The sequence below is a fragment of the Mobula hypostoma genome, chromosome 21 (genome assembly GCF_963921235.1).
Source record: "Mobula hypostoma chromosome 21, sMobHyp1.1, whole genome shotgun sequence".
Lineage (NCBI taxonomy): Eukaryota > Metazoa > Chordata > Chondrichthyes > Myliobatiformes > Myliobatidae > Mobula > Mobula hypostoma.
Window position 1 is genome coordinate 18,598,172 of NC_086117.1, and position 25,071 is coordinate 18,623,242.

A 25,071-nucleotide genomic window follows, 5' to 3' on the forward strand; every position below is an offset into this window, starting at 1 on the left:
AAGGGTTAATTGATCTTAGAACAAGTTATAAGGCCAGCACAACATTGTGGGCTGAAGGGCCTGTACTGTGCTGTAACGTTCTAGGTTCTGTGAAAGGTTTTAGGAAAGGTAGGAGAGAAACAACACAAAAATCAGAGAGGACAAAAACAATGGAACAGAAACCATAGTTTCATCAATCGAAAAATTACGAGGAGCGCATGGAGTACACCCTCCTGTATCGAGGGAAGTTAAGGATGGACAGTGAGAGAAGGTCAAGAGACAGACTTCCAATCCTCATTTGAAATGGGAGTGGTGCCAGAGGACTGAGAAGTCAAAAAATCTGCGTCCAAGATCTAGTAAGTACAGCCCAACGGCTGTGGTATTAATGCTTACATATGCCACTTGGTTAATGAATGACAGTCAGTGTAGGTCTGTAGTATCTGCCAAGCTCGATTAAGCTTTTCAAAGGAATAATCCTGCACTGATGGGAGAGGGCTGTGCATTTGACGTGGTGAAAGGCCTTTGATAAATAGCTTTACAATAGATTGGTTGGAAAAATTGAAATCCATTAAGTATACAATGAGGTCCATCAGCTAACAGGATTAACACTAATGCACTTTTCATTACTGATGTAAACTTTGGGATATGGGGCATTTTCTGAAGTTTGCAAAATGATGCAAAGTTCCAACGTGGCAAAAATAATATTAGCCTTCATGAGAATGGGGACTGAGGAAATTATAAATGGTGAGATGAAATTTAAGGTGGCAAAGTGATAATTGAAAATGTTTAGAATAAGAGGACTAAATAATGAATATGAACTCAATATGAACTAAATGATGCAGCTTTGACGAGGTATACAGGCACTTCATTTCCGACGAAATTCAACAGCATATGACAAACTGGCAAAAAAGAATATGGGTTTACGAATACTAACGCACAAGGAGCCAAGCCATGGTTACTTCAAATAGTCATAAATCACTGATTAGGTCCCAGCTGAAGTTCAATGTCCAATAATTATAATGCTATACAAATGCAAATTCCTCCTGCAATTAATTTTAAATGGACAGGAAATCATGGGCCGTCCAAAGTTGGGAGTGACAAACCAAGCAAGGTCCTTATGTCAGTTTATTTTTCAGCAAATTAGATATTGATTATTTTAAATTTTGCAGTTCAGAAACTAATTATGGCTGCCTGCTAGTTTTATATAATATCTTTCCTTGAAACCCCACCCTCCACAATAAAATGGAATAAAATAATCCCTTACCGTGCTTGAATTCAATCTCCAGTTTGTCAGGAATGTCCGTGGACTTTATTGGGTCAACTGTCATGGTCAGCATACCATCTGGTGCATGGTTCTGTCATATTAGCAAAAGAAAATCAACTTTAGCTATAATATTTCAATAGCACACTTAAAATGTTGTCAGGCTTCCAAAATCGCCATTCTGTACTCTGATATTAGGAGGTACTTAAATCATTTTGAGAGAGGAAGATTGGCTGCTTGTGTTTATTTTCTCCAACACTTGCAGTTTATTTGCTATGCAGTAATATAACAAAAGGCTGAAAAAAATTCTGTTTCCCATCTGAGGAGAGCCTACGCTGGCCAATTTCAAACAGAAAAATGTCTTGTGAGGATAGGTTGGGCAGGCAGGACCTCTTCTCTTTGGAGCCAAGGACGATAACAGGTGACTTGATAGAGGTGTGCAAGATAGTCATAGTCATAGACATACGTTATTGATCCTGGGGGAAATTGGTTAAAAGAGATGATAAGAGACATAGAAAGAGTGATGGATACAGCCTAGTTCATCACAGGCAGAGCTCTCTCCACCACTGGGCTTTTCTATAAGAAGCACCACCACCAAAAAACCAGCATCCATCATCAAGGGCCTCCACCATCCAGGCCATACCCTCCTCTTACTGCTACCATCAGGAATGAGGTACAGGAACCTTAGGTCCCAGACTACCTGGTTCAGGAACAGTTATCAGGCTCCTGATCCAGCATGGATAAATAACTTCACTCACTTCAACACTGCACTGTTCCGACAACCTATGGGTTCACTTTCAAGGACTCTTCATCTCATGTTTTCTGTATTATTTATTTACTTATTTATGTATTTGCACGGACTATTTGCAAGTTGGTTGTCTGTCGGTCTTTGTGAGTAGTTTTTCATTGATTTTATTGTATTTCTTTATTCTACCATGAATGGCCGCAAGAAAGTGAATCTCAGGGTGACGTGTATGTACTTTGATAATAAACTTAGTTTGAACTTTGAAATTGCTGATCGGAGGGAGCATCATTTTAAGGTGGGGCATGTATAGAGGTAGGTGGGTGTGGTGGAATGCACTGCTGGGGTGGTGGTAGAGATAGAAACATCAGTGACATTTAAGAGACTCTCAGATGGATGAAAGAAAAACGGAGGGCTATGTAGGAGAGAAGGGTGAGATTGATCTTAGAATAGCTGAATAGGTTGGCACAACACCGTGGGCTGAAGGTCCCGTGCTAAGTTATATCATTCTATATCCTAAGAGCAAAAGATATTCATGAAATCGCTGCTTCTTGAAATAGCTTCCACCTCTTGCTCTGACATTCGCAATATACTTTCTGTTTTACCTTGTTCCCTTCAATGAACAGGTTCCCGTCAGTGAGTTTCCCCTCAATGTTTCACTTAATATAGCATTTCAGTACCAGAGTCAAGGCACTGCCGAAGTAGAAGGAACCTCAGTTTGTGTGAGAGAAAAAAAAAACTTGGAAATTTTTCAATTTAGTTTGAGTTCATGGTGAAAATTCCAACCATTTTGAAGTAAATGTTCTGTGAAGATTTGAGCAGAAACCTAATCATTTCTCGTGCTGTTCTTAAAAGGGACTTTAAATAATGGAACTTGCTCAGGTAGTTGAATTCACACTCAACAAAGGGTTCAAAGACTGAAGCAGTGACCTATGGAATAACAGATGACTAAGTATTTGAACTGCGTGACTCAGAGTTATCTAAAAGGAGCTTCCACTTTACATTCCCCCACCATTTTGCAGCATTGTAGATTCGAAAGAAATGAAGTGGTGCAAAAAGACAAAAAAAAAGCTTTTTTTAAAGATGTTTTTACTTGTCAATTCATTCTGCAAGCATTGCAGTCTCTCCTAATGCTGGTTCTGTGACTTACACTCAGTAGCCAGTTTATTAGCTACACCTGTCCACCTGCTCGTTAATGTCAATATCTAATCAGTCAATCACGTGGCAGCAACTTAATGCATAAAAGCACGCAGACATGGTCAAGAGGTTCAGTTGTTGTTCAGACCAAATATCAGAATGGGAAAGAAATGTGACCGAAGTGACTTTGACTGTGGAATGATTGTTGGTGCCAGACGGGGCGGTCTGAGTATCTCAGAAACAGCTGATCTCCTGGGATTTTCACACTCAACAGTCTCTAGAGTTTACAGAGAATGGTGCGAAAAACAAAAAAAAGTCCAGTGAGCAGCAGTTGTGTGGGTGAAAACGCTTTGTTAATGAGAGAGGTCAGTGCGGAATGGCCAGACTGGTTCAAGTTGACAGGAGGGCAACAGTAACTCAAATAACCACGCGTTACAACAGCGGTGTGCAGAAGAGAATCTCTGAGCGCACAACGTGTCGAACCTTGAAGTGGATGGGTACAGCAACAGAAGACCACAAACATACAGTCAGTGTTCACTTCATTAGGTAAAGTGATCACAGAGTACATGCTACACACATAAAAGTTGCTGGTGAACGCAGCAGGCCAGGCAGCATCTCTAGGAAGAGGTGCAGTTGACGTTTCAGGCCGAGACCCTTCATCAGGACAGAGTACATGCTGTCTCACACAGATACAGGTTAGTTTGTCTCTATGTGATACAGGATACAAGCTAAAGAACCTCAACCTTTATATTGCAGAGGAAGGCAAATCATAGGTTGCCTCACACAGAGGAAAAAGTTAGAAAAGCAGAAGAGGGGGGAGAAAAAATGTTTATTAAAGATTTTCTTCCCCTTTCATCAATGGGCTTTAGAATCAGACTCAGTCTCAAGATTAATATCACGGACATTTGTTGTGAAATTTGGTGCTTTGCAGCAGCAGTACAATGCAATACATAAAAACAGCTATAAATTTCAATAAGATATATAATTAATGCGGCTATAGACGCCAGCGACATAACAGGCAGTAACTAACATCAAATTAATAATTAGTGCAAATAATAGTGAGGTAGTCTTCATGGGTTGGGTCATTGTCCATTCAGAAATCTGATGGAGAAGGGGAGGAGATCTTTGAATGTGTGCCTTCAGGCTCCTGTACCTCCTCCCTGCAAAGCAGCACTGGCAAAGTTTTAACTAAACTTCAAACGTTCTGATCTGGGAAACTTGAAGGAAATAGTTATGCATTTTTACAGAAAATGGGAATAAAATGCTGAGAGCACACATTTATTGCTTGGATCCATTAGTGCTGTGTCACCAACATTTGCTTTCATCATAGAAATGTACTCCCAGGCAAATCTCAAAGTAAATACAAAACCCACAACAGCTACAAAATAAAATGTGAATGAAAGGAGGGGCAACAACAACTGACAAACAGGAGAAAATCTGCCGATGCAGGAAATCCAAGCAACACACACACAAAATGCTGGAGGAACTCAGCAGGCCAGGCAGCATCTATGGAAAAGAGTACAGCTGATGTTTCGGGCCGAGACCCTTCGGCAGGATCTGTGTTCTTAGACTACCCGTTTTTAAATGGAATAGATGTAATAGTTTAAACTAGTTTAAAACTATCGCATCTGTGTACTCTGATAGTTGAGTTTTGCAGGCTGTCCTCAGTAATGAACTAATTCTAAACAAGAGAATCTGGCTTCTCATCTCTCTTTTCAGTCCTGATGAAGGGTCGCGGCCCGAAACGTCGACTGTTTACTCTTTTCCATAGATGCTGCCCTGGCCTGCTGAGTTCCTCCAGCATTTTGTGTGTGTTACAATGAACAAATTCTGTTTTTACTTAAGTCCATAAGTAAGAAAATATAAAATAAACACTCAATGTGGTAAACACTCCTCCACATGAAGGACATCAAAAGTGTACAAGACTAATCGGAAAGAACAATTACTAAAAGTGGAGAGAGAGAGAGGAGAAACTAGTTATGCCATTTGTGGGAATGAAGGTATGTACGTAAGCCATATGCTTTAATTTTACAATACACGTTGAGTATCCCTTATCCAAAATGCTTGGCCTGTTGAGTTCCTCCAGCATTTTGTGTGGGTTGCTTGGATTTCCAGCGTTCGCAGATTTTCTCATGTTTGGGGCTGGAAGTGTTTTGGATTTTTTTGGATTATCTTATATATAATGAGATGCTTGGGACTGCCATCATTTCAATTCTGAATTTATGTGCTACTGGTAAGCAGTCTTTGTCTTACGCATGTGCATTATGCATATGTATTTAACAGTAAAAATTAATTACATACCATTAATGTAATGAAAATATAGTGTGTTCGGGTAACAAAAGCAGCATCGGGAGAATCAGCTGTTGAACAGCAACAGGCAATGGCAGGCTTTCAGACTCCATATATGATGTCGTGTTTTGATTAAATGATTACAGTATACTTTATTTGTATTTTTTTTACGTATTATGTAAGGTATTATAAAGGTAATAATCAGCATCATAGACTTGTTCTGGTGCTAATTTTCACGAGCAGCATAAATTTCAAAAATTTAATGCCGTGCCCTTTGCTAAATTTCTGCAATGTTCACAATTACTTTTAATTTTCAGTTCAATATGATAGAGCTTTGCTTCTTTCATGATCAGCAAACTGTTAAATGACATACAGTATGTTCACTCCGATGCTGACAAATACACTCTGTCAATACACAATCGAGATCTTCATTTTTTCATTTTATGCAGTGTTTTTCATTAACTTCTGTTCATTATGTATGTGAGCTCTCTTCTCAGGACTGTCTGCGGTGCACAGAGACCTACGCATTGCCTGGGAACCTTCCCAGTGTCTTGTGGAATTTTCCATTTGTGACATCATGTCAGTGCTCAAAAAAAAATGAGGATTTCGAATTTTTCATATTTTGGAATTTCAAATAAGGGGCACGACCTGTACTATAGGAATCTCTTTTATAGTCATGGGAATCTATAAGACCCTATTTGAAATCCTGTTCTCATCTCTAACTTTGGCAGCTGAAACACAGATAGGAACTGCAGAAGGTGACAGTGAAACAGGGCATTACCAATCAAGCTCAGCACTAAGTACAAATCCTGCAAGGGTTCTTCACAAATTAAAGCATTTACATGTTTTTCTCCATGTAGATGGAGAAATAATTGCTGCAATATTTCACAGTTTGCAACAACTTCTCTCTTCTTCAGCAACCAAAAATAATCAGATTATCGCAAACTGTAATTTCATGCACATACGTTTTCAGCAATTCTCAGAAGAGCTTCTTCCCCTCTACCATCAGATTTATGAATGGACAATGAACCCATGAACACTGCGTCGCTATTTTTAATCTCTTTTTGTGGTGATAGAACAAAAATAAGCTTCAGATATTAACTCATGATATTAATGTATATATAAAGACTTCCAGAATGGAAATTTTAAAAAGTTTATTTTGAATTTGGTGATGTTGTGATAATATTAAAAGGTTAGAAAAACCATGGCTTTAATTCCCCTCAAGCTGATTTCATCTCATCCTTTGACATGTGCTCAGCTGGAGTGAGAGCAGGCTTAGAAAAGCTAGTCAAGCAAGAGGCAAAGCCTGCAGTTGATATAAAATTTGAGTTGATTTGGTATTGAATGAAAACCATTGCAGATCTATGACCTTGGCAGATGTCTGACCACCACAGTTTATTAAAAAAAATGGGTATTTTGTGTGCCTGTGATAGGAGAGCTTAAGATGAAGCCATTTAGAGAATATTTCTGTGTCAATAGATGGAATGCTTTATTTAAGATACTAGCAGTATCAATCGTGGCATGGCGATGGATCTTTTCTTTTAAAGATAGCTTGGCTACAGGGCAAGAATACAGTTTATGAATTGTATCAAACACTGCGTACAAAGCTTAAAAATTGTTCTTAATTACAACAATGTGAATTATAATGAGGGATGAGCCTGAGGTATTTGACAGAAATTAGCATAACCCCCAAAAATATCCTTCCTCCTTCAAAAAAGTTTGTATTAGAAAGAAAATTGTCCAAATATTTAGAGTAGATTGACAAAACAATGCAGCCATCCTTAACAAAATCCATATCTGTCAATCTTCAACACTGGACTGCCGGCACAATTAATTTAGTTTACTGAGCAAAGGAAGTCATTGAATGGCTGTTGGGATTGGTTGTGCTGTAATAGTTGCTAAATAGTAAACATGATGCTATAATGTTGAGATTATTTTAAAAAAATGAGAAAGATCTTTAAAATATTTTTCTACTCAAATCTACTTTTCCTACTATCGGTCGTTCTCCAAGTTAGGGCTGGGTTTTGTTCCTGTGAACTGTTCGTAAGCTAATCAGTTTGCAAGTCAGAAATATGGCCAAGACCGAGTTCATGGATACCAGAAGGTGCCTACAGCCCTGCAGCAACAGGCAAATCCATCCTCCTGGCTCCCAAATGGTCTTTTGTATGAATGGGCTGTATGCTAGTTGAGTGTTTGTAATCTGAGGAGTAGCCATTTGCAACAATGTGCTTTGTAAATCGGGAAGTTTCTGTAGTGTGATCAGGAATTTACCTCTTAGAAACATTTTGTCTACAAAGTCAGATTTCTACAATCCGAATCCCATATAGCATTCAAAAAAGGATAAGTTTTAAAACTTAGTGTTAAGTTTGTATATGACCAAAATACAATCAATTCATTCACACACTCTGAAGACAAAACCAGCTGTGATGCCAAGAAACATGCAGCTTTTGATTTAATTAAAAAAGGTCTGAATTTGTGTTATGATAGTCATTCGTCTGTTCATTCTTTATGTATGACGTGGGTGATCATAGTTTTTCCATGACTGTAATTGGTCTTGGCAATTTTTCCTGGAGAAGCAGTTTGCCATTGCCTTCTTCTGGGCAGTGTCTTTACAAGATGGCTGACCCCAGCCATTATCAATACTCTTCGGAGATTGGCATCAGTGGCTGCATAACCAAGACTTGTGATATGCACCAGCTGCTCATAAGACGATTGACCACCTGCTCCCATGGTTTCGCGTGACCCTGATCAGCAGGGGCTAAGTAGGTGCTACATCTTGCCCAAGGGTGACCTGCAGGCTAGCAGAGGGAAGGAGTGTCTTACACCTCTTTTGCTAGAGACATATCTCTATCCCGTCACCCCTGATAGTCATAGGAAAAATTGGATTAGGTTCACAACCTGCTCTTCCTTTTGTTAGAAGTCTGGAAGAATTCTAATCTATCTTTTAAATAAAAGAGTTTTGTAGTAAAAGCATTCTCTTGTCTCAGATGAGCAATTCAGAGAGCCGAAGATGGTCACAAGACATTAGAATTATTTCATGTCATAAGCAAGGGAACACATGAAACGGCAGGAACTGTTTCCGAGTTTTAGAGATACAAAAGACCGACAATAAAAGTACAAAAATAACACTCTTTGTGAACTAATGGCAATGTTGTAAAGCTTAGAGATGACATTTACACAAATTTGTTAAAAAGCGGTGATTAATAAACCCAAGAAATTCTGCAGATGCTGGAAATCCAAAGCAACACACACAAGATGCTGGAAGAACACAAACGGTCAGACGGCATCTATGGAAATGAATGAAAAGTCATCATTCCGGGTCGAGACCTCTCTTCAGGACTAGAGAGGAAGGGGGAAGACGACAGAACAACAAGATGGTGGGAGGGGAAGGAGGATAGCTGTAAGGTGATGGGTGAAGCCAAGTGGATGGGAAAGGTAAAGAGCTGGAGAAGAAAGAATCTGACAGGAGAGGAAAGTAGACCATAGGAGATAGGGAAGAAGGAGGGGCACCAGGAAGAGATGATCGGCAGCTGAGAAGAGATAATAAACCAGATTGGGGAATAGAAGAATACAGAAGGGGGAGGGGAATTTTCTTTACCAGAAGGAGAAATCATTGTTCGTGCCATCAAGTTGGAGGCTACGTAGATGGTGTTACTGCTACACCTGAAAGTGGCATTATTGTGGCAAAAGAAGAGGCCACGGACTGACACGTCAGAACAGGAATGGGAATAGAAAATAAAAAAGTTCGCCACTGGGAAATTCTGCTTTTGGCAGATGGGAGTGGAGGTGCATAACAAAGGATAAGTGCCAGGAGGGAGATTAGTGGGAAGAGATGAATGGACAAGGGAATCACGGAGGGAGCGATCCCTGAGGAAAGCAGGGAGTGGGGGGAAGTAAAGATGCCTTTGGTGGTAGGACCCTTTGGAGTTGGTGGAAGTTGTGGGGAATGGTGTGTTGGATGCAGAGGCTCATGGGACAGTAGGACAGGACAAGAAGAACTCTATCACTGTTAAGGTGGCAGGAAGGTGGGGTGAGCACAGATGTTCAGGAAATGGAGATGCGGGTGAGGGCAGCATCAATGGTGCAAGAAGCAAAACCCTGTTCTTTGAAGAAGGAGGACATCTCTGATATCCTGGAAAGGAAAGCAGTATCCTTGGAACAGATGCGGTGGAGATGAAGGAACTGAGAAAAGGGAAAAGTATTCTTACAGGAGACAAGGTGGGAAGAAGTATAGGCAAGGTAGCCATGGGAGTTAGTAGGTGTATAAAAGATATTGGTAGACAGTTTGTCTCCAGAAATGGAGACAGAGTGATCGAGAAAGGGGAGGGAGGGGTCAGAAATGGACCAAGTGAATTTAAGGGCAGGGTGGAAGTTGGAGGCAAAGTTGGTGAAGGTGACAAGTTCAGCGTGGGTGCAGGAAGCAGCTCCAATGCAGTCAGTAATGTAGTGAAGGAAGAGCTGGGGAGTATTTCCAAGGAAGGCGTGGAACATTGGTGATTGATGTTGATTAACAATAACTAAGAAGCTGACCAGACTGCTATGTGGAGGTCAGATGTTTCCTAACGAGTGAGAGCAGCAAACCAAGTTAGATATCATGGCCCATAGCCTAGGAACTGTAACATGTCTAAAAGCTAGTATCATGTTTGAGTAAAGGTGCCAGAACTGGATATTGTTTTTCCCTTGTCCTGATGTGATGAAATGAACTGTATCGATCAAAACAAACTTCTTCACTGAGCTTCAGTATATGTGACAATAATAAAACAATTTAATATACCAACATCGGTTGAAGGAAATACAGGTTCTTGATGAGAAAGGGCATCAAGGGTTATAGGGAGAAAGCTGGAGAATGGGGGTTCAGGGGGATTATAAATCAGACATGATTGAAAGCTGGAGAAGACTTGATGGGCCGAATGGTCGTATTCTGCTACTTTATCTTATGTCTTAAGCGGAGGCAAATGTAGATGCTACCTCCGGGGGAGTAGACCAGTTATGATTGGGCCTTTGGCACCACGAGAAGGTTGATGTGTGCTTCTCAGTTACAACTGATTTCAGCATGAAAGCCGGGCTCTATTTGTAATCAGCCAAGCACAGAGCAGTTACTTCAATGATGCCAGAGCACACCCAGCTGCCTCAGTATTCATATTGACGTGTGCAGAAGACCCACACCCAATTTTACTAAGTGAGCTCCCTGGGTAATGCAAGCTTCCTGGTTGATTAAAATATAAATTAAAAATGTGCATAATACGATGTAATTTCTAGGCTTAGGACTTTTTAAGTGCATATTAATTTATTATCTGATAGCTGTAATCTTGATCTGAACAAGACATTCATGACTTCATTCTAAGTTCAGGAGAGAACAATTGAACATCGAACGTTACAGCACAGTACAGGCCTTTTGGCCCATGATGTGCGACCTTATTCAAAGGATTCAAAGTACATTTATTATCAACCCTGAGATTTGTCTTCTCCACAGACAGCCATGAAACAAAGAAAATTATGGAACTCGTTCAAGGACAAACATCAACCCCACCTCGCATAAAAAACAAATCGGGCAAAAGGCAACATCAACCACCCCCTCGCCTCACCCCACCACCACACGTAAAAAAAATCACACAATTGGCAACTAAAATATCAACACCTCCCCTTGCGCAAAATACATATCACGCAAATCGGTGAGAAATGGAATCGAGGCGAGCTTCCTAGCCTCGAGGCCACTTGCCTCCCAGAACCTTCTTGGAGACAGGAAAGTGCCAGATTGCTCAATTGGTCTGAAAACACACCATCAAAACTGCAGATCACAGGGTCCAACAGTACCAGGACCACATTTAAAAGAAAAGGAAGACGTAAAAGGAGTGAAAGAAATAGTTTTGTGGAGAATATCGCCCATGTTCGTGTTGTTCACTGACACTGCCTTATAACAGAATCTAGGATCAATCTAACCCCTCCATCCTACATAACCCTAAACTTTTTCTACTATTCATGTGCCTATCTAAGAGTTTCTTAAACTTCCCTAGTGTACCTGCCTTTACTACTACCCCTGGCAGGACAATCCACACTCTCACCACTCTCTCTGTAAAGAACATACCTCTGACATCCCCCTATACTTTCCTCCAATTAACGACAATAAGTTGGGCTGAGTGAAGGGTCTGTTTTCATGATGTGTTAGTCTACAGTTCTAACTCTCCTCAGAGTCATTTCTTGACCAAATCCAAACAGAAGAGCTCTGAAATTCAACTCCCGGCAGTATTGTTAAACATACACTTATGTTTAACAAGAGACTTCTCAACTTACAAAACTTTGAAAGTTTCATCTTGTAGCACATTTGGTACAACTGAATAAGGGTGAACTCCAAGGCCGAGGTGATCATCAGAGAATAGGAAGTGACCTTCTTCAGAAATCGCAATAGTCTGCTCCAGTTGGTTTAATCACTGCCCTCGTCATTGGTGGCATCATTTGGCTGTGTGGCATCAAAGGACCCAAGTAAATCTAATGGGCATCAAGGGGATTCACATCTCACATGAAAGTATGTGTAGTTTTTGACAATCAACCATACGAGTCATGGGTCACTGCCCTAAACCCAACTATTTCCAGCTGCTTCAACAAACTTTACCCAAAGTTCAATTCATTTTGCAAATACTCAAAATGAAAGACGTCATTGGCTCATTCAGTAAAACCAAGACAACATTCCTGCAGAGTCTAATAAGAGGCATTCATGCCACAAAAGTGCCAGCCAATCATCATCTCTGATACAAGATTCCTAATTCCTCCCCCTTGCTTCCAAAGGCATTACAGTCTCCAAGCTCCCCCCTACCAATGACCTGGAGTCACCACTGACAAGGAATTCATTAAGGCCTTCCTTTGTACAGGACAATGTCAGAGGCTGGGTATTCTGTGGCAAGTGACTCACCTCCTGGGACTTGAAAGCTTTGCTACTATCTGCCAGACAAGAGGCAACAGTGCAATGAGTACAGCTCCATCAACATCTGAACAGCATAAAGACACCCAAGAGATTCTGCAGATGATGGAAATCCAGAGTAACACACAAAATGCTGGAGCAGGTCAGGCAGCATCTATGGAAATGAATAAGCAGTTAACGTTTTGGACCCAACCCTGGTGGAAGTGTCTTGGCCTGAAATGTTGACTGTTTATTCCTTTCCACAGATGCTGCCTCACCTGCTGAGTTCCTCCAGCATTTTATGTATGTGACCAAGACAAAATAGCCAGCATGACTGGCAGTCTATCCATCACCCTAATCATTTGCTTCTGCTGTTCCTTTCCGTGCCTTGTGGCGCATGGGCAGTACCCTCACCATTTACTTAGCATTTTTGTCTATTCAGTACTCAACCCAGCATGAATGGAAAGCAGGCAAGGAACCGGCCAGATTCGAACCCAGGACCTCTTGCTTCGTAGTCCAGTGCGGATGCCACTATGCCACCGGCCAGCTACTGTCATCATTCATTGGTGTACAATGCCACATTAGCTAAATGCAACATTATTATTTACCCAACTGCTCCAATAACATCTCCTAAACTGAGAGGATGTATTTTCTACCACCAAGGAGGACATGAGATGATCATGTCCTGCAGATTCCCCTTGAAGTCGAATTCCATCTGCTCTTGCAAATGTAATCATTTTCTTTCAACATTGCTAGATACAAATCCTGACACTGCCTTCGTGACGAGAAGCTTCACCAGAAAGGGAGCAGCAGTTCGAGCTCAGAACCCTATTCTCAAGGGCCGTTAGGGATGAGCAATAAAGATTAGCCTTGCCTGTGACATCTTCACACCGAAAACAAATCGAAATTAAAGGGAGAAGAATTAACAGGGACTGCGATGGATACGGCACAAAACAGGAAAGCAGGTGCACTTGGGGTTCAATAATATTTCTCCCTCTTTTCACAACTTCCCCGGAGCACTGCCCGAGTAGGGAGATCATCAATTGACCAGTTCAGAGCTGCGTGAATACACTGAGAATCACTGCATGGAATGGGACCCAATCTAATCACAATGATAATTAAGGCCATGATTTTAATCTTTCTGACTTACACCATCTAAAATGTACCATTCAACTGAAAAAACTCTGCCGTGGTCTTTAACAATAAATTTCATTTTACCTTTTATGTATCATTGTAAATTTAAGTTCTGGTGGCACTTTCCTATTTCAGTTTTAAACAGTTATAAAATAATGCATCAGCGCTGGGACTGGGGTGATTGACGTACTGGTATGAAACAGACAGCAAACAATGAAGGAGAACACAAGCTATAGCAAGCACAATGTAATATGTCAGTGTGGCGACTAACAAAAACATTTTTATCTTATTCAGATCATACAAATTTCTGGAAATTAAAGCCGACTCTTTTAGACCTTGTGGTGATTTCCATTGTATTTTCTGTTTTACAGACAGTAGCAAGATGTTGCAAATATAATTGCTATGTAATAGTTCTTAAGTAATGTTTAAAAACACACAGACACTGGAAATAAAGCCATGGAAAAATAATTTCCTTAACAGACTCACTAAAGGCAGCTGATACTCCAAGCTCTGTTATTTTAAGAACCGCACAATTACACAATGACCTTCGCTGGTAACTCTAGGGTTAATGTTGTACAGAAACAAGGTGAACCAATTAAAGAGTAATGATTGAAAGATATTGACTTGAAGCACTTTAAGCTCACTCCATATACATTTTATTTAAACACAATAACCAGTCTCTTCCTACATATAGAAAATTTTACTTAAATTATTTTGTTCTTCTTTACCAAACATTGAAAGAAGGATTCGGAGTGTCCCTCGTTTTAATCTGACCTCGACTACTTCTTAAAATGAAAATGTACTGCTGCTCGATCAGCTTTCCGTGATTGCTCGGCGTTCCGCTTGCTGCAGCTCAGGAAAACAAATCGTTTTGTACACTGTATCACTGCCTTCCATTTAGCCCTCACGGTAGGAGGGCCAGTCTGCAATGTCAGCCGCAGAGACTCTGAAGAAAGTCTACCCAGAAAGGAGTGAAGAGAAGAAATTGGAGGCAAATGGGCCGTGAACTAAACCATCATGTAGAGCTATCGATGCTGATAACATTTATTCAATCGCTTGATATTGTTGAGCTTGGCCTGAATGAAGTCTTTCAGGCTGCTGCATGAAGTTAAAGCAAGTAAATTTCTATCTTTTCCAGCATTAGCTGCCTCATTGCCCTTCAATCGGCCTCACAAAAGCAGAAAATGGTTATACCATCTGCTTTCAATTCTCTGTAGCCCAAATGTTCTTGTTGCGTCACTGCACACATTCAGAATCCGTTCCCTTCACCCACCACCACCACTCCCCACTATTAGCCTAGAGTTTCACTGCAAAGCAAATTGGCCTGATCAAAGAAGTTTGCATTTAAAAAAATCTTTAAAACTTCGATTCTTAAAGTAAATTACATCTGTGTTGATAAAAATATAAAGAAATTTTAATTGTATGCCTTCATCGCAGTAAGAGTCACTGAATAACTAAATCTTGAAACGGGCAGGACACACGCAGCAATTTCTCCAATTAAACATTGGCATAATTGTGTCAATTTGTACTTAGCAGACAAGTATGATTACCTATTAATCATAACTCTTTCAAATGTATCACTGTTGATGCATTTAATTGCAAAGAAAAGTCAACCCAGTATTGTATTAAATATCTGGAGATCTCCTTCAGGACTGTGTGTTTTTCCACAGGCAGTGAGCTGACTATTTTTCCTTGTATATAGATCAGACCAGGTTTTTAGAAAATTAAAAATACGCTGAAACTATATAAAATCAGAAAGCACAATTCTAAAATTTTAATAAATCTTCAATGTTTCTAGTAGCAGAAATTCAGATGACTTGGTGATCTCAAAGTGAGATTAGCAAGAGTTGAGTCACAATGACGAAAATCTTGTCACAGTTTGCTTCACATTGAGAAATAAACTAGGTGCTGTTTTTCCATAAAACACACCAATTTATCAACAAATTGGACTGTAGCCCAGCTGGAAAAGCAGTGGCCCCACTGATAAAGATCACTTAGATGTTCCAATGAAAATACAAATCAAGGACTGATCTAGGTGTCATCCCTTCAGAACCCAGTTTCCATTGGTTGCAGCAGGCAGCAGTGACTGCTTCACTCAAAAGAGATTTCTGGCAGTCATCAATGAAAGCTAAGTTGTAAAAACTTTAACTAAAGTTACTGCGAAGTTATCCAGCATGTTATTCTTCAGTTACTCCAGTTCTTCGTTCCAATAGTTATCGGAGGTAGTTTGAAATTAGTGAACAGTCTAGACCAGAGCCAGCAGCTTGCTTCAAATATATTCAACTCAGAGATTAACCACAGCCTAGTGGAACCTATGCAAGATTAAGGAAAGGAGTCTTTGAAGACTGTGACCTACAGGTCAAAAGAAAACTTTTGGTCTATAGAGCAGTCGTTCTTCCTACATTACTGTTTGAAGCTGAATCATGGACAGTGTAGACATCTGAAAGCCCTGGAACAACGCCACCAAGGATGTTTACAGAAGGTTTTGAGGATCAGATGGAAGGACAGATACATTAACTCCAGTGTAATGGAAGATGTCAACATGAACACTATCTCCTCCATGATAAAGCAATACCAACTCCAATGGTTAGGACATGCCATCCAATGGCTAACTCACATCTCCAAAACAGATTCTTTACTCCAGTTGAAGGGAAGTCAGTGAGCCCCTGATAGGCAAAGGAAACCTTTCAAAGATAACATCTAAATCAGCCTGAAGGTATTCAACATTATATCAAAAAACTGGGAAGGTTTGCACTCAATAAGATATACATGGAGGAAATCTGTTCAAGAGGGAGCTGCGCTACATAAGAACGACCTCAGCTGGGCTGCAGAGAACAAGCAGCAGCTGTGAAAGGGGGGGTTGAACAACCAAAAGACCCAAACACTAACCACAGCCACCAATTACTCGTACCAACACTGCACCGCAAGATATGGATCTGGGATTGGTTCCTACAGCCACTGAGGCCTCACCAATAGACAATCCCCTTAGGAGAACATCTTACTCGACTCGAATGATCGCACCGCTCACCAAGCCATAAAGGCAACTCTTTATAAACTTCAAGCAGGTGCAGTTTCATGTCCGAACACAAAATCAATCACTATCCATCCAGCTACCCAATCACTCGTTGCTCTAAACAGGATCAGCAGTTCCTGCCTCCAATTGGCTACAGATTTACAAAAGCAAAAGACAGCAGATTTGAGAAAACCGAAAACAAAACAAATCGTGCAAGTCATACTTCAAACATAACAACAGATAGATTTCATTTCAGACTCTCCATTAGAAGTGTTCTGATAAATACGACCGACCTTAAATATAAACTGTTTTTCTCCCCACATTAAACAATTAATGTGGGGAGGATATACCAGCTTCAGAGGCAGTGCAGAGGAGGCTCACCAGGTTGATTCAGAGATAAACTATGAGGAGGGATTGAGTCGCCTGGGACTTCAGAAGGATGAGAGGAGATCTTATAGAAACTTATATAAAATTAAAATAAGATAGAGGCAGGGAAGTTGTTTCCACTGGTAGGTGAGACTAGAACTAGGGGACATAGCCTCAAGATTCGGGGGAGTAGATTTAGGATGAAGATGAGAAGGAACTGCTTTTCCCAAAGAATGGTGAATCTGTGGAATTCTCTGCCCAATGAAGTAGTGGAGACTACCTCAGTAAATATATTTAAGACAAGGTTGGACAGATTTTTGCATAGTAGGGGATTTAAGGGTTATGGGGAAAAGGTAGGTAGGTGGAGATGAGTCCATGGCCAGATCAGCCATGATCTTATTGAATGGTAGAGCAGGCTCGACGGGCCATATGGCCTACTCCTGCTCCTATTCCTTATGTTCTTATGTTCTGTTTCCTAGCCCTTTCTAATCGTGTTCTTAATAGTTCTGTGGGAGCCAGATTTTAAGATGATTAACCACTCCACTGATCAACAGATACCCTGAGGGCCTTTGTCATGAAACATGGCTGTAAAGGGCATGTGGGGCAGGTAGAGTTACATTTTGACATTTCACTTGTATCCAAACAGCAGGAGGAATGTTAAACTCAGTTCCATAGTGGATAAGCGATAAACTCATGGCAGAAATATACCCTGTGAGGGAACTTGATGAGCATGAGGAAAGTAAGGATAGAAAATAGATTGAAAGGTTTATCCAAATCAGAATCAGGTTTAATATCACCAGCATATGTCGTGAAATTTGTTAACTTTACGGCAGCAGTATAATTCAATACTTGATAAATATCGAAAAACAAACTGAATTACAGTCATTATGTATATGTATATTAAATAGTTAAATTAAAATTAATGCAAAAACATAAATAAAAAAAGTACAGCTAGTGTTGGCGGGTTGAACAGATGCCCTGAGGGCCCTTGTCATGAAACATGGCTGTAAAGGCACGTGGGTGAAACTGGATGGCAGAGGGGAAGAAGCCATTCCTGAGTCGCTGAGTGTGTGCCTTCAGGCTTCTGTATCTCCTCCCTGATGGTAACAATGAGGTGAGGACATGTCCTGGGTGGTGGAGGTCCTTAATAATGGACATCGCCTTTCTGGGGCACTGCTCCTTGACGATGCCTTGGATACTGTGGAGGCTAGTACCCATGAAGGAGCTGACTAGTTTAACAACTTCCTATGGGAACTCGCATGGGCCCTAGCTATGCCTGCCTCTTCGTTGGTTATGTGGAACAGTCTGTGCTCCAAACCTATTCTGGTACTGCTCCCCAACTTTTCCTTCGATACATTGACGACTACATTGGTGCTGCTTCCTGCACCCATGCTGAGCTCGTCAATTTCATCGACTTTACTTCTAACTTCCACCCAGCCCTCAAATTCACTTGGTCTATCTCGGACACTTCTCTCCCCTTTCTCGATCTCTCAGTCTCCATCTCCGGAGACAGACTGTCCACTGACATCTTCTACAAGCCCACTGACTCTCATAACTACCTCAACTATACCTCTTCCCACCCCGCCACATGCAAAAATGCCAGTCCCTATTCCCAGTTCCTCCGCCTCCGCCGCATCTGCTCCGAGGATGAGGTTTTCCGTTCCAGGATATCTCAAATTGGTCCTCTTTCTTTAAGGATCATGGTTTTCCTTCTGCTGTCATCAATGATGGCCTCACCCGCATCTCCTCCATTTCCCGCACTTCGGCTCTCACCCCATCCTCCCGTCACCACAACAGGGACAGTTCCCCTTGTCCTCACCTACCACCCCACCAGCCTCCGGATCCAACACATTATCCTCCGCAACTTCCGCCACCTTCAACAGGACCCCACCACTAAGCACATCTTTCCTTCTCCACCCCTCTCCGCTTTCCGCAGGGATCGGTCCCTCTGCAACTCCCTGGCCCGTAACGTCCCTCCCCACGGATCTCCCACCCAGCACTTATCCCTGTAAGCACAAGTGCTACACCTGTCCCTACACCTTCTCTCTTGCCACCATTCAGGGCCCAAACAGCAATTCCAAGTGAGGCAACACTTCACTTGTGAGTCTGTTGGGGTCATCTATTGCATCCAGTGCTCCGGGTGTGGCCTCCTCTACATCGGTGAAACGTGACGCAGATTGGGGGACCGCTTCGTCAAGCACCTCCGCTCCGCCTGCCACAACAGACAGGATCTCCCGGTAGCCACCCACTTCAACTGTGCTTCTCATTCCCATTCAGATATGTCCATGCATGGCCTCCTCTACTGCCATGATGAGGCTAAACTCAGGTTGGAGGAGCAACACCTCATATACCGTCTAGGTAGTCTCCAGCCCCTTGGTATGAACATAGAATTCTCCAACTTCCAGTAATTCCATCCCCCTCCCTTCCCCTATCCCTATGTCACTCTGCCCCCTCCCCCAGCTGCCTATCACCTCCCTCCTGGTTCCGCCTCCTTCTACTACCCATTGTGTTTTCCCGTATTCTTTCTTCACCTTTCCTGCCTATCACCTCCCTGCCTCCCCTCCCCCATCCCTTTATCTTTCCCCTTACTGGTTTTTCACCTGGAACCTACCAGCATTCTCCTTCCCACCTTCTTTATAGGGCCTCTGCCCCTTCCCCCTACAGTCCTGACGAAGTGTTCCGGCCCGAAACGTCGACCAATCGTTTCCACGGATGCTGCCTGACCTGCTGAGTTCCTCCAGCGTGTTGCTTTGACCCCAGCATCTGCAGAGTATTTTGTGTTTAACAACTTCCGGCAGCCTACTTTAATTCTAAGCAGTAGCGCACCCCACCCCATACCAGGCGACGATGCAGTCAGAATGCCTTCCACAGTACATCTGTAGAAATTTTTGAGTGTTTTAGGCGAGAAACCAAATCTCCTCAAACTCCTAATGAAACGTAGCCACTGCCTTGCCTTCTTTATAGCTGCATTGATATTAGGTTAGAGGGATGAGAGGTACGAGTTTGGACCATAAATATCAATGGCAACATTGGCTCCAAATGTTAGTTCCTGTGCTTGGCTTTTGTTACTCTGTGCTCACTCAAATGTGATGCAATTAATTTACATCTCTCGATGTAATGATGTGAAATCTTCCCCGCAGGGTCAAGCAGTAGATTTGCATTTTCAAATCAGGACAGCCAAATCAACTAACATCGAGGTTGAGAAGTCTTCCCACCTCAGATTTCTGGCCAGACGTTTATCACAGCAGCATCTAAGGCCCTCAGCCGGAGAAAGTTCGATTATAATGTCATTTCCCCCAGAAGGTTTTAACACCTCTTTCGGGTGACAGTACTGCTGCTATGTCATTGTAACTGCTCAGCTTTGGTGTTGTCTCTGGACTACTTTGGGCATCACAGCTGGATTCAATCTACCTACACATGCACCAGTACTGAAGGCAGATGCCAGAAGGAAAAATACCGACCGGTTTTTGGCTCCTTAATGCTCGCCAGAAGTTCAAAAGCCAGCAGGAAGTTTCTTCTGCTGTATGACTGTAAGATCCAGGTTGAGGCTTGGATATGGGATCTTTTAATACAAGATTATACAACTCAGGTGTGTGAGTTGGGGAGGGGAGGGGGTTGTTGGGAGTGCGGAGGTCGTCTTCCATACAGAAGGTTTAAAAAGTTATCAATCGAAGTGAATTATAATTCTCATCTAGGAATCCAATAATCTATACAAGGAATTCAAGCAACTGAGTTAGAATAAACATTCATAAACCCATTAAAGTCCATAAGCTTCCATTAAAACAGATGACAACGGAATTCATGCACCAGCATCACTGGTTGGAATTTCACACAATACTGCGACCTGAATTCTTTCACATTATCTGCAATTAATTCAGCAAAAGTAAAATTGATGCCAACTTTTCATATCAAATTCACAAAAGTAGCTTGTCAATTGTCACTAGCTAAGTAGAAAGGAAATGGAAATTCTTAGCATGCTGTAAAGGTGCTGCAATGGTTATTTAAGGTGCAGATTATATTTCTTTTGCACTTTGGTTTATTTCAAGGTAACAAAACCTCCCAAGGTTGGCGTGACATTAAACCATTCAAGCGTCAATCTTAAGCCTTGCACCATCGGCACAACCCAGAGATACCCCTCCAGACTCTTTGCAGCAACATTTCATTTAGTTCATTCGTTTAGAGACACAGCACAGTAACGGGACCTTCCGGCACACGAGCCCGTGCTGCTCAATTGCACTCGTGCGTCCGATTAACCACTAACCCCTATGGCTTTGGAGTGTGGGAGGAAATCAGAGCCCCCAAAGGACACCCTTGTAGTCACGGGGAGAAGCACGAACTCCTTACCGATTGTGGCAGGAACACAGACACGCCTTAACGGATGCAACTTCCCATTAATTTTTAAAGTGTTACCACATAGATCTGGGTGGTATCAAACACAGATAGGGATGGAAAATCTTTCCTCCAACATTTAATAATCTAAAGGCAACATGTTACATCACTTAAGGACAGTTTTAGCTTTGCAATTCTTTCAAGCAAAGTTTCATGACAGCAAAATTCATTTTCCTCTAGATTATACAAAACCCACCAGCAGCTTACCCATCACTCTTCCACATAAATGAGTAAACATGATAGTAAAAACAGATAAAAGCCTGCAGTGTGGACATGAAAATGGCTAATGGCAATGGGGAAGCCAGTCTATTGGATGCTGCTGCATCGAAAATTGTATTAGTTCATGACCTTCGATCAAACAAGACCCTACGTTGCACAATGAGAAAAACCACTGCTGCAAGCTGGCAACTTTGAAGCAGTCCTCTGTGAATGTGCCTCATCTGTCTAATTGCTTCTTTATTGTTTGGATGTGACATTGTATTGTACAATGTCACACAGAGTGTTTCCCTCCCCATTGATCTTAACAGCAATAAAAACCTTTAAAACACAGATGATAACGGTACCAGGGCTTGGCCTTGCCATTTCACCCTCATCCCCCATGAAATTTCAAATTATGGGTCATAGACATAACACTTTATAAGCTTAATGGCATATCTGAGAGTATTTCAAGGTCATGAAATATTACCTTAGGGTTTTCCAAGATCCCAGACTCGTAGCTGTGGGAAAACATAAAATCAATGTACACAGAGTGAAAGTTACAGTGTGAGAGTCTGAACTTATTATGATTGCAAATATTTTAAATAATAATTTACTTAGTAGTTAAAATTAAAATATTACAAATCTGCAAAGAACACCGACTGCAGTGCATGTCTATCAGTAATTAAAACTTGCATAAAACTCTTGCATATTCAATCATCAGACAGCTCGTGATAGAGGAGCCAAGCTCAGAACTCTGTTTTCTCTTTCTAAAACCACACGGGTCAGCTGCTGGACTTCACTCACCTGATGTGCATGATGTTGGCATCCATGCTCCAGGGGCTTTTGGGAGTGACCGGAATGGGAATGCCATGTTCCTACAATCCAAGCAGAATTCAAAAATATCATAAGTTGGCATGTGTTACAGGGGGTGGCTCGGAAATAAAACATTTCTCACTGCCTTGAGTGACAAAATACTAGGTAATTGCTCATAGTAAGAAACAGAAGTTCAAATTTGTCTTTAAAAAGCACTCAAGAATTCCAATCCATTTAACCTCATTGAATGGATATAATTAAACAGCATCATTAGGTTTAGTTCCAGTATCTGTATTCATAATTATTTGCCATTCCACTCATTTTAAAGTCAACTGGCATCCACACACCCAAACCTCAACAAATATTACAAACACAGGAATATCTGCAGATGTTGGAAATCCAAGGCAACACGCTCAAAATGCTGGAGGAACTCAGCAAGACAGGCAGCATCTATGGAAATGAATAACAGTCGCCGTTTTGGGCCGAGGCCCTTCATAAGGACTCCCGGTGAAGGGTCTCGGCCTGAAACGCTGACTCTGTTTTCCTTTCCATAGATGCTGCCTGACCTGCTGAGTTCCTCCAGCACTGTGTGTGTTTTGCTCTCAGTAAGTATTACTTCACAATATGTAGAACTCAGGATATAATTCAAAGGGAAATGATGTGTGGAAATATTCATGATCAACACAAACCTTCTTCCAACTCATCAAGTGAATCCCAAACCTTTACTCCCCTAATAAGCTTGAAACTTTACCTTAATTGCAACTATACTGCAAGCAAGTTTTCCCTTGCACCTGAACATACATCTACTCGTGCAAGTAGCAATGAACATGTACACCTCCATCCTATTTATGAACCAAAGCGGGCAAAATTCCAGACGACACCGCACGAAGTTCTGCACGAGATTTCCTCCCCACATCGCAACTGAGTTTCCATGACAGTGACCAATCAGTCGCTTGGTAAGGATATAAAGGCCAAGCATTCGGAGGACACGCCCACACTCGACAGCACACCGATGACGTCTCCTTGTGTGGTGATGAAATGTTTGCAAGTAAATTGCTGAGATCGGAAAACGACTCAACCCAACAATAAACTCAACTTGATTTACTACTCCCTGGCAAACTTCTATAGATTCACAGTGGGTAGTATGCTAGCTGGTTGCATCATGGCCTGGTATGGAAACATCAAAGCCCAGGGGGAGCAATGACTATGGAAAGTGGTGGACACACCCCAATCGAACACAAGCTAACCCCACCATCACTGAATACATTTACATGGAGAGGACGGCATCCATCATCTGAGGCCCCCGCAATCCAGGCCATCCCATCTTCTGACTACAATCTGGCAAGAGGTACAAAGCATTTGATTCCACAGCACCAGGTTCAGGAGCAATTATTACCCTACAATCATCAGCCGCCTGAACTGCCGTGGAAAACATCAATCACCAGAACTCAGAACTAATTCTACAACCTACAGACTCACTTTTTGCACACTGGCTGGTCGTCAGTCTTTATCAGTTTATGTATAGTTAGTAAATACTATTGTATTTCTTTTTGCCCTGTAAATGCCTATAAGAAAATGGGGTTCAGGGTTGAAAATGGTAAAAATATATGTACTTCGATAATAAATTTACTACTTTATTTTTACTGCTGGCATCAACTGCATCAGTTAAGTTGTAAACTATAACCTGTTGCCTGAGTGGTTTCCACTGAATTCCTCACTGTAGACATGCAGTGAAGTTTGATCTTTGCATCAGTTGGACACATGTAGGCACTATCCCTCAGAACTCAGACAACCTGAATTTCTAGACTTACAATATTGTAGATGTGGCCAGTGAATTTTACTCACTGTTTGACAGTTGCCAATTCCAGTATCGAATTAAGTCCCACTTTAAAAGTCAGGCATAGCTTATGAATTTCTCCTGAAAGTTCACAGTTGTTTTGGGTACAAGTTTGCCACAAGTGATTTCCAAATTATAAATAAGCTCCAAAAAGTGAACGAAAGGCTATACCAGAGAACTTAAGAGGAAATTCAATTATTTAGTAGCTTCAGCACCTTCCAGTACTTTGTTCGATACGATGCAAGGATAAGAACTGTGAAGTCCTTAAGAAACAATCCACATTTGTTTACAGGGACGCTTGGGAAGGGAGATGTGAGGGAGAAGAGGATATAGATGTGATGTACTGAAGAATGATTTCCTAACTTCCCATAGTGGGATTCCTTCCTTAGATCACACACAATAAACTGAAGCATAGATAACAAACGTTCATTACCCTGGGCACGTTTATCTTTAGTCAGCACTACAGAAAAGTACTCCTGGTGACCAGTGGCACCAGTTCACAACACTTAGACTAGCAGAAATGCCAGCAGCTACTGACGCTGTCAGAAAAAGCTGCAGAGTGAAAGCTTTCACATGAAAGCAAACTCCAACAATATCAGCAAAACCCACACAGTTCTCCACAGAAAAGACACTACTTATTCGCCAGAAACAAAGAGAAGACGTTACTTTATTTTTTACTTTCAGAGTTAAACCATCTCATTTTAAAGTTAAGTTTATCAATAGTTCCTCTTCTAAATAATCTAGAGTTAAAAAAGTAAATTTTACTGCCTAAGCACTTTGTGATGTAAGTCACATTGAAAAGAAAAATCAAGGTTGGATTCCATAATAGCGCTGAAGATGAGGTAGCTGGTTTACAAACAGAGGCAGTGTGTAGTGAGGAGAGGCTGTAGATAGGGCAGAATTGCAGTCAACAGGATGAATTGCAATGTAAAAGGCAGACAAAATTAAAAAGGTGAATACAGGTCTGAAGGTGTTGTATTTGAATATACACAGTATACAGAATAAGGTAGATGAACTT

At 41.4% G+C, this 25,071-nt stretch overlaps 1 protein-coding gene across 1 annotated transcript in view; it reads right to left on the reverse strand.

The window, feature by feature from the left end:
* ass1 (argininosuccinate synthase 1) overlaps window positions 1-25,071 on the reverse strand; it is a 185,751-nt gene that overhangs the window by 85,923 nt on the left and 74,757 nt on the right. The window contains exons 7-9 of the mRNA XM_063073558.1: window positions 22,208-22,278; window positions 21,891-21,921; window positions 1,244-1,334 (exon numbers count right to left, since the gene is read on the reverse strand). Coding sequence (XP_062929628.1) covers window positions 1,244-1,334; window positions 21,891-21,921; window positions 22,208-22,278 — 193 coding nt within the window. The remainder of the gene's footprint in view (window positions 1-1,243; window positions 1,335-21,890; window positions 21,922-22,207; window positions 22,279-25,071) is intronic.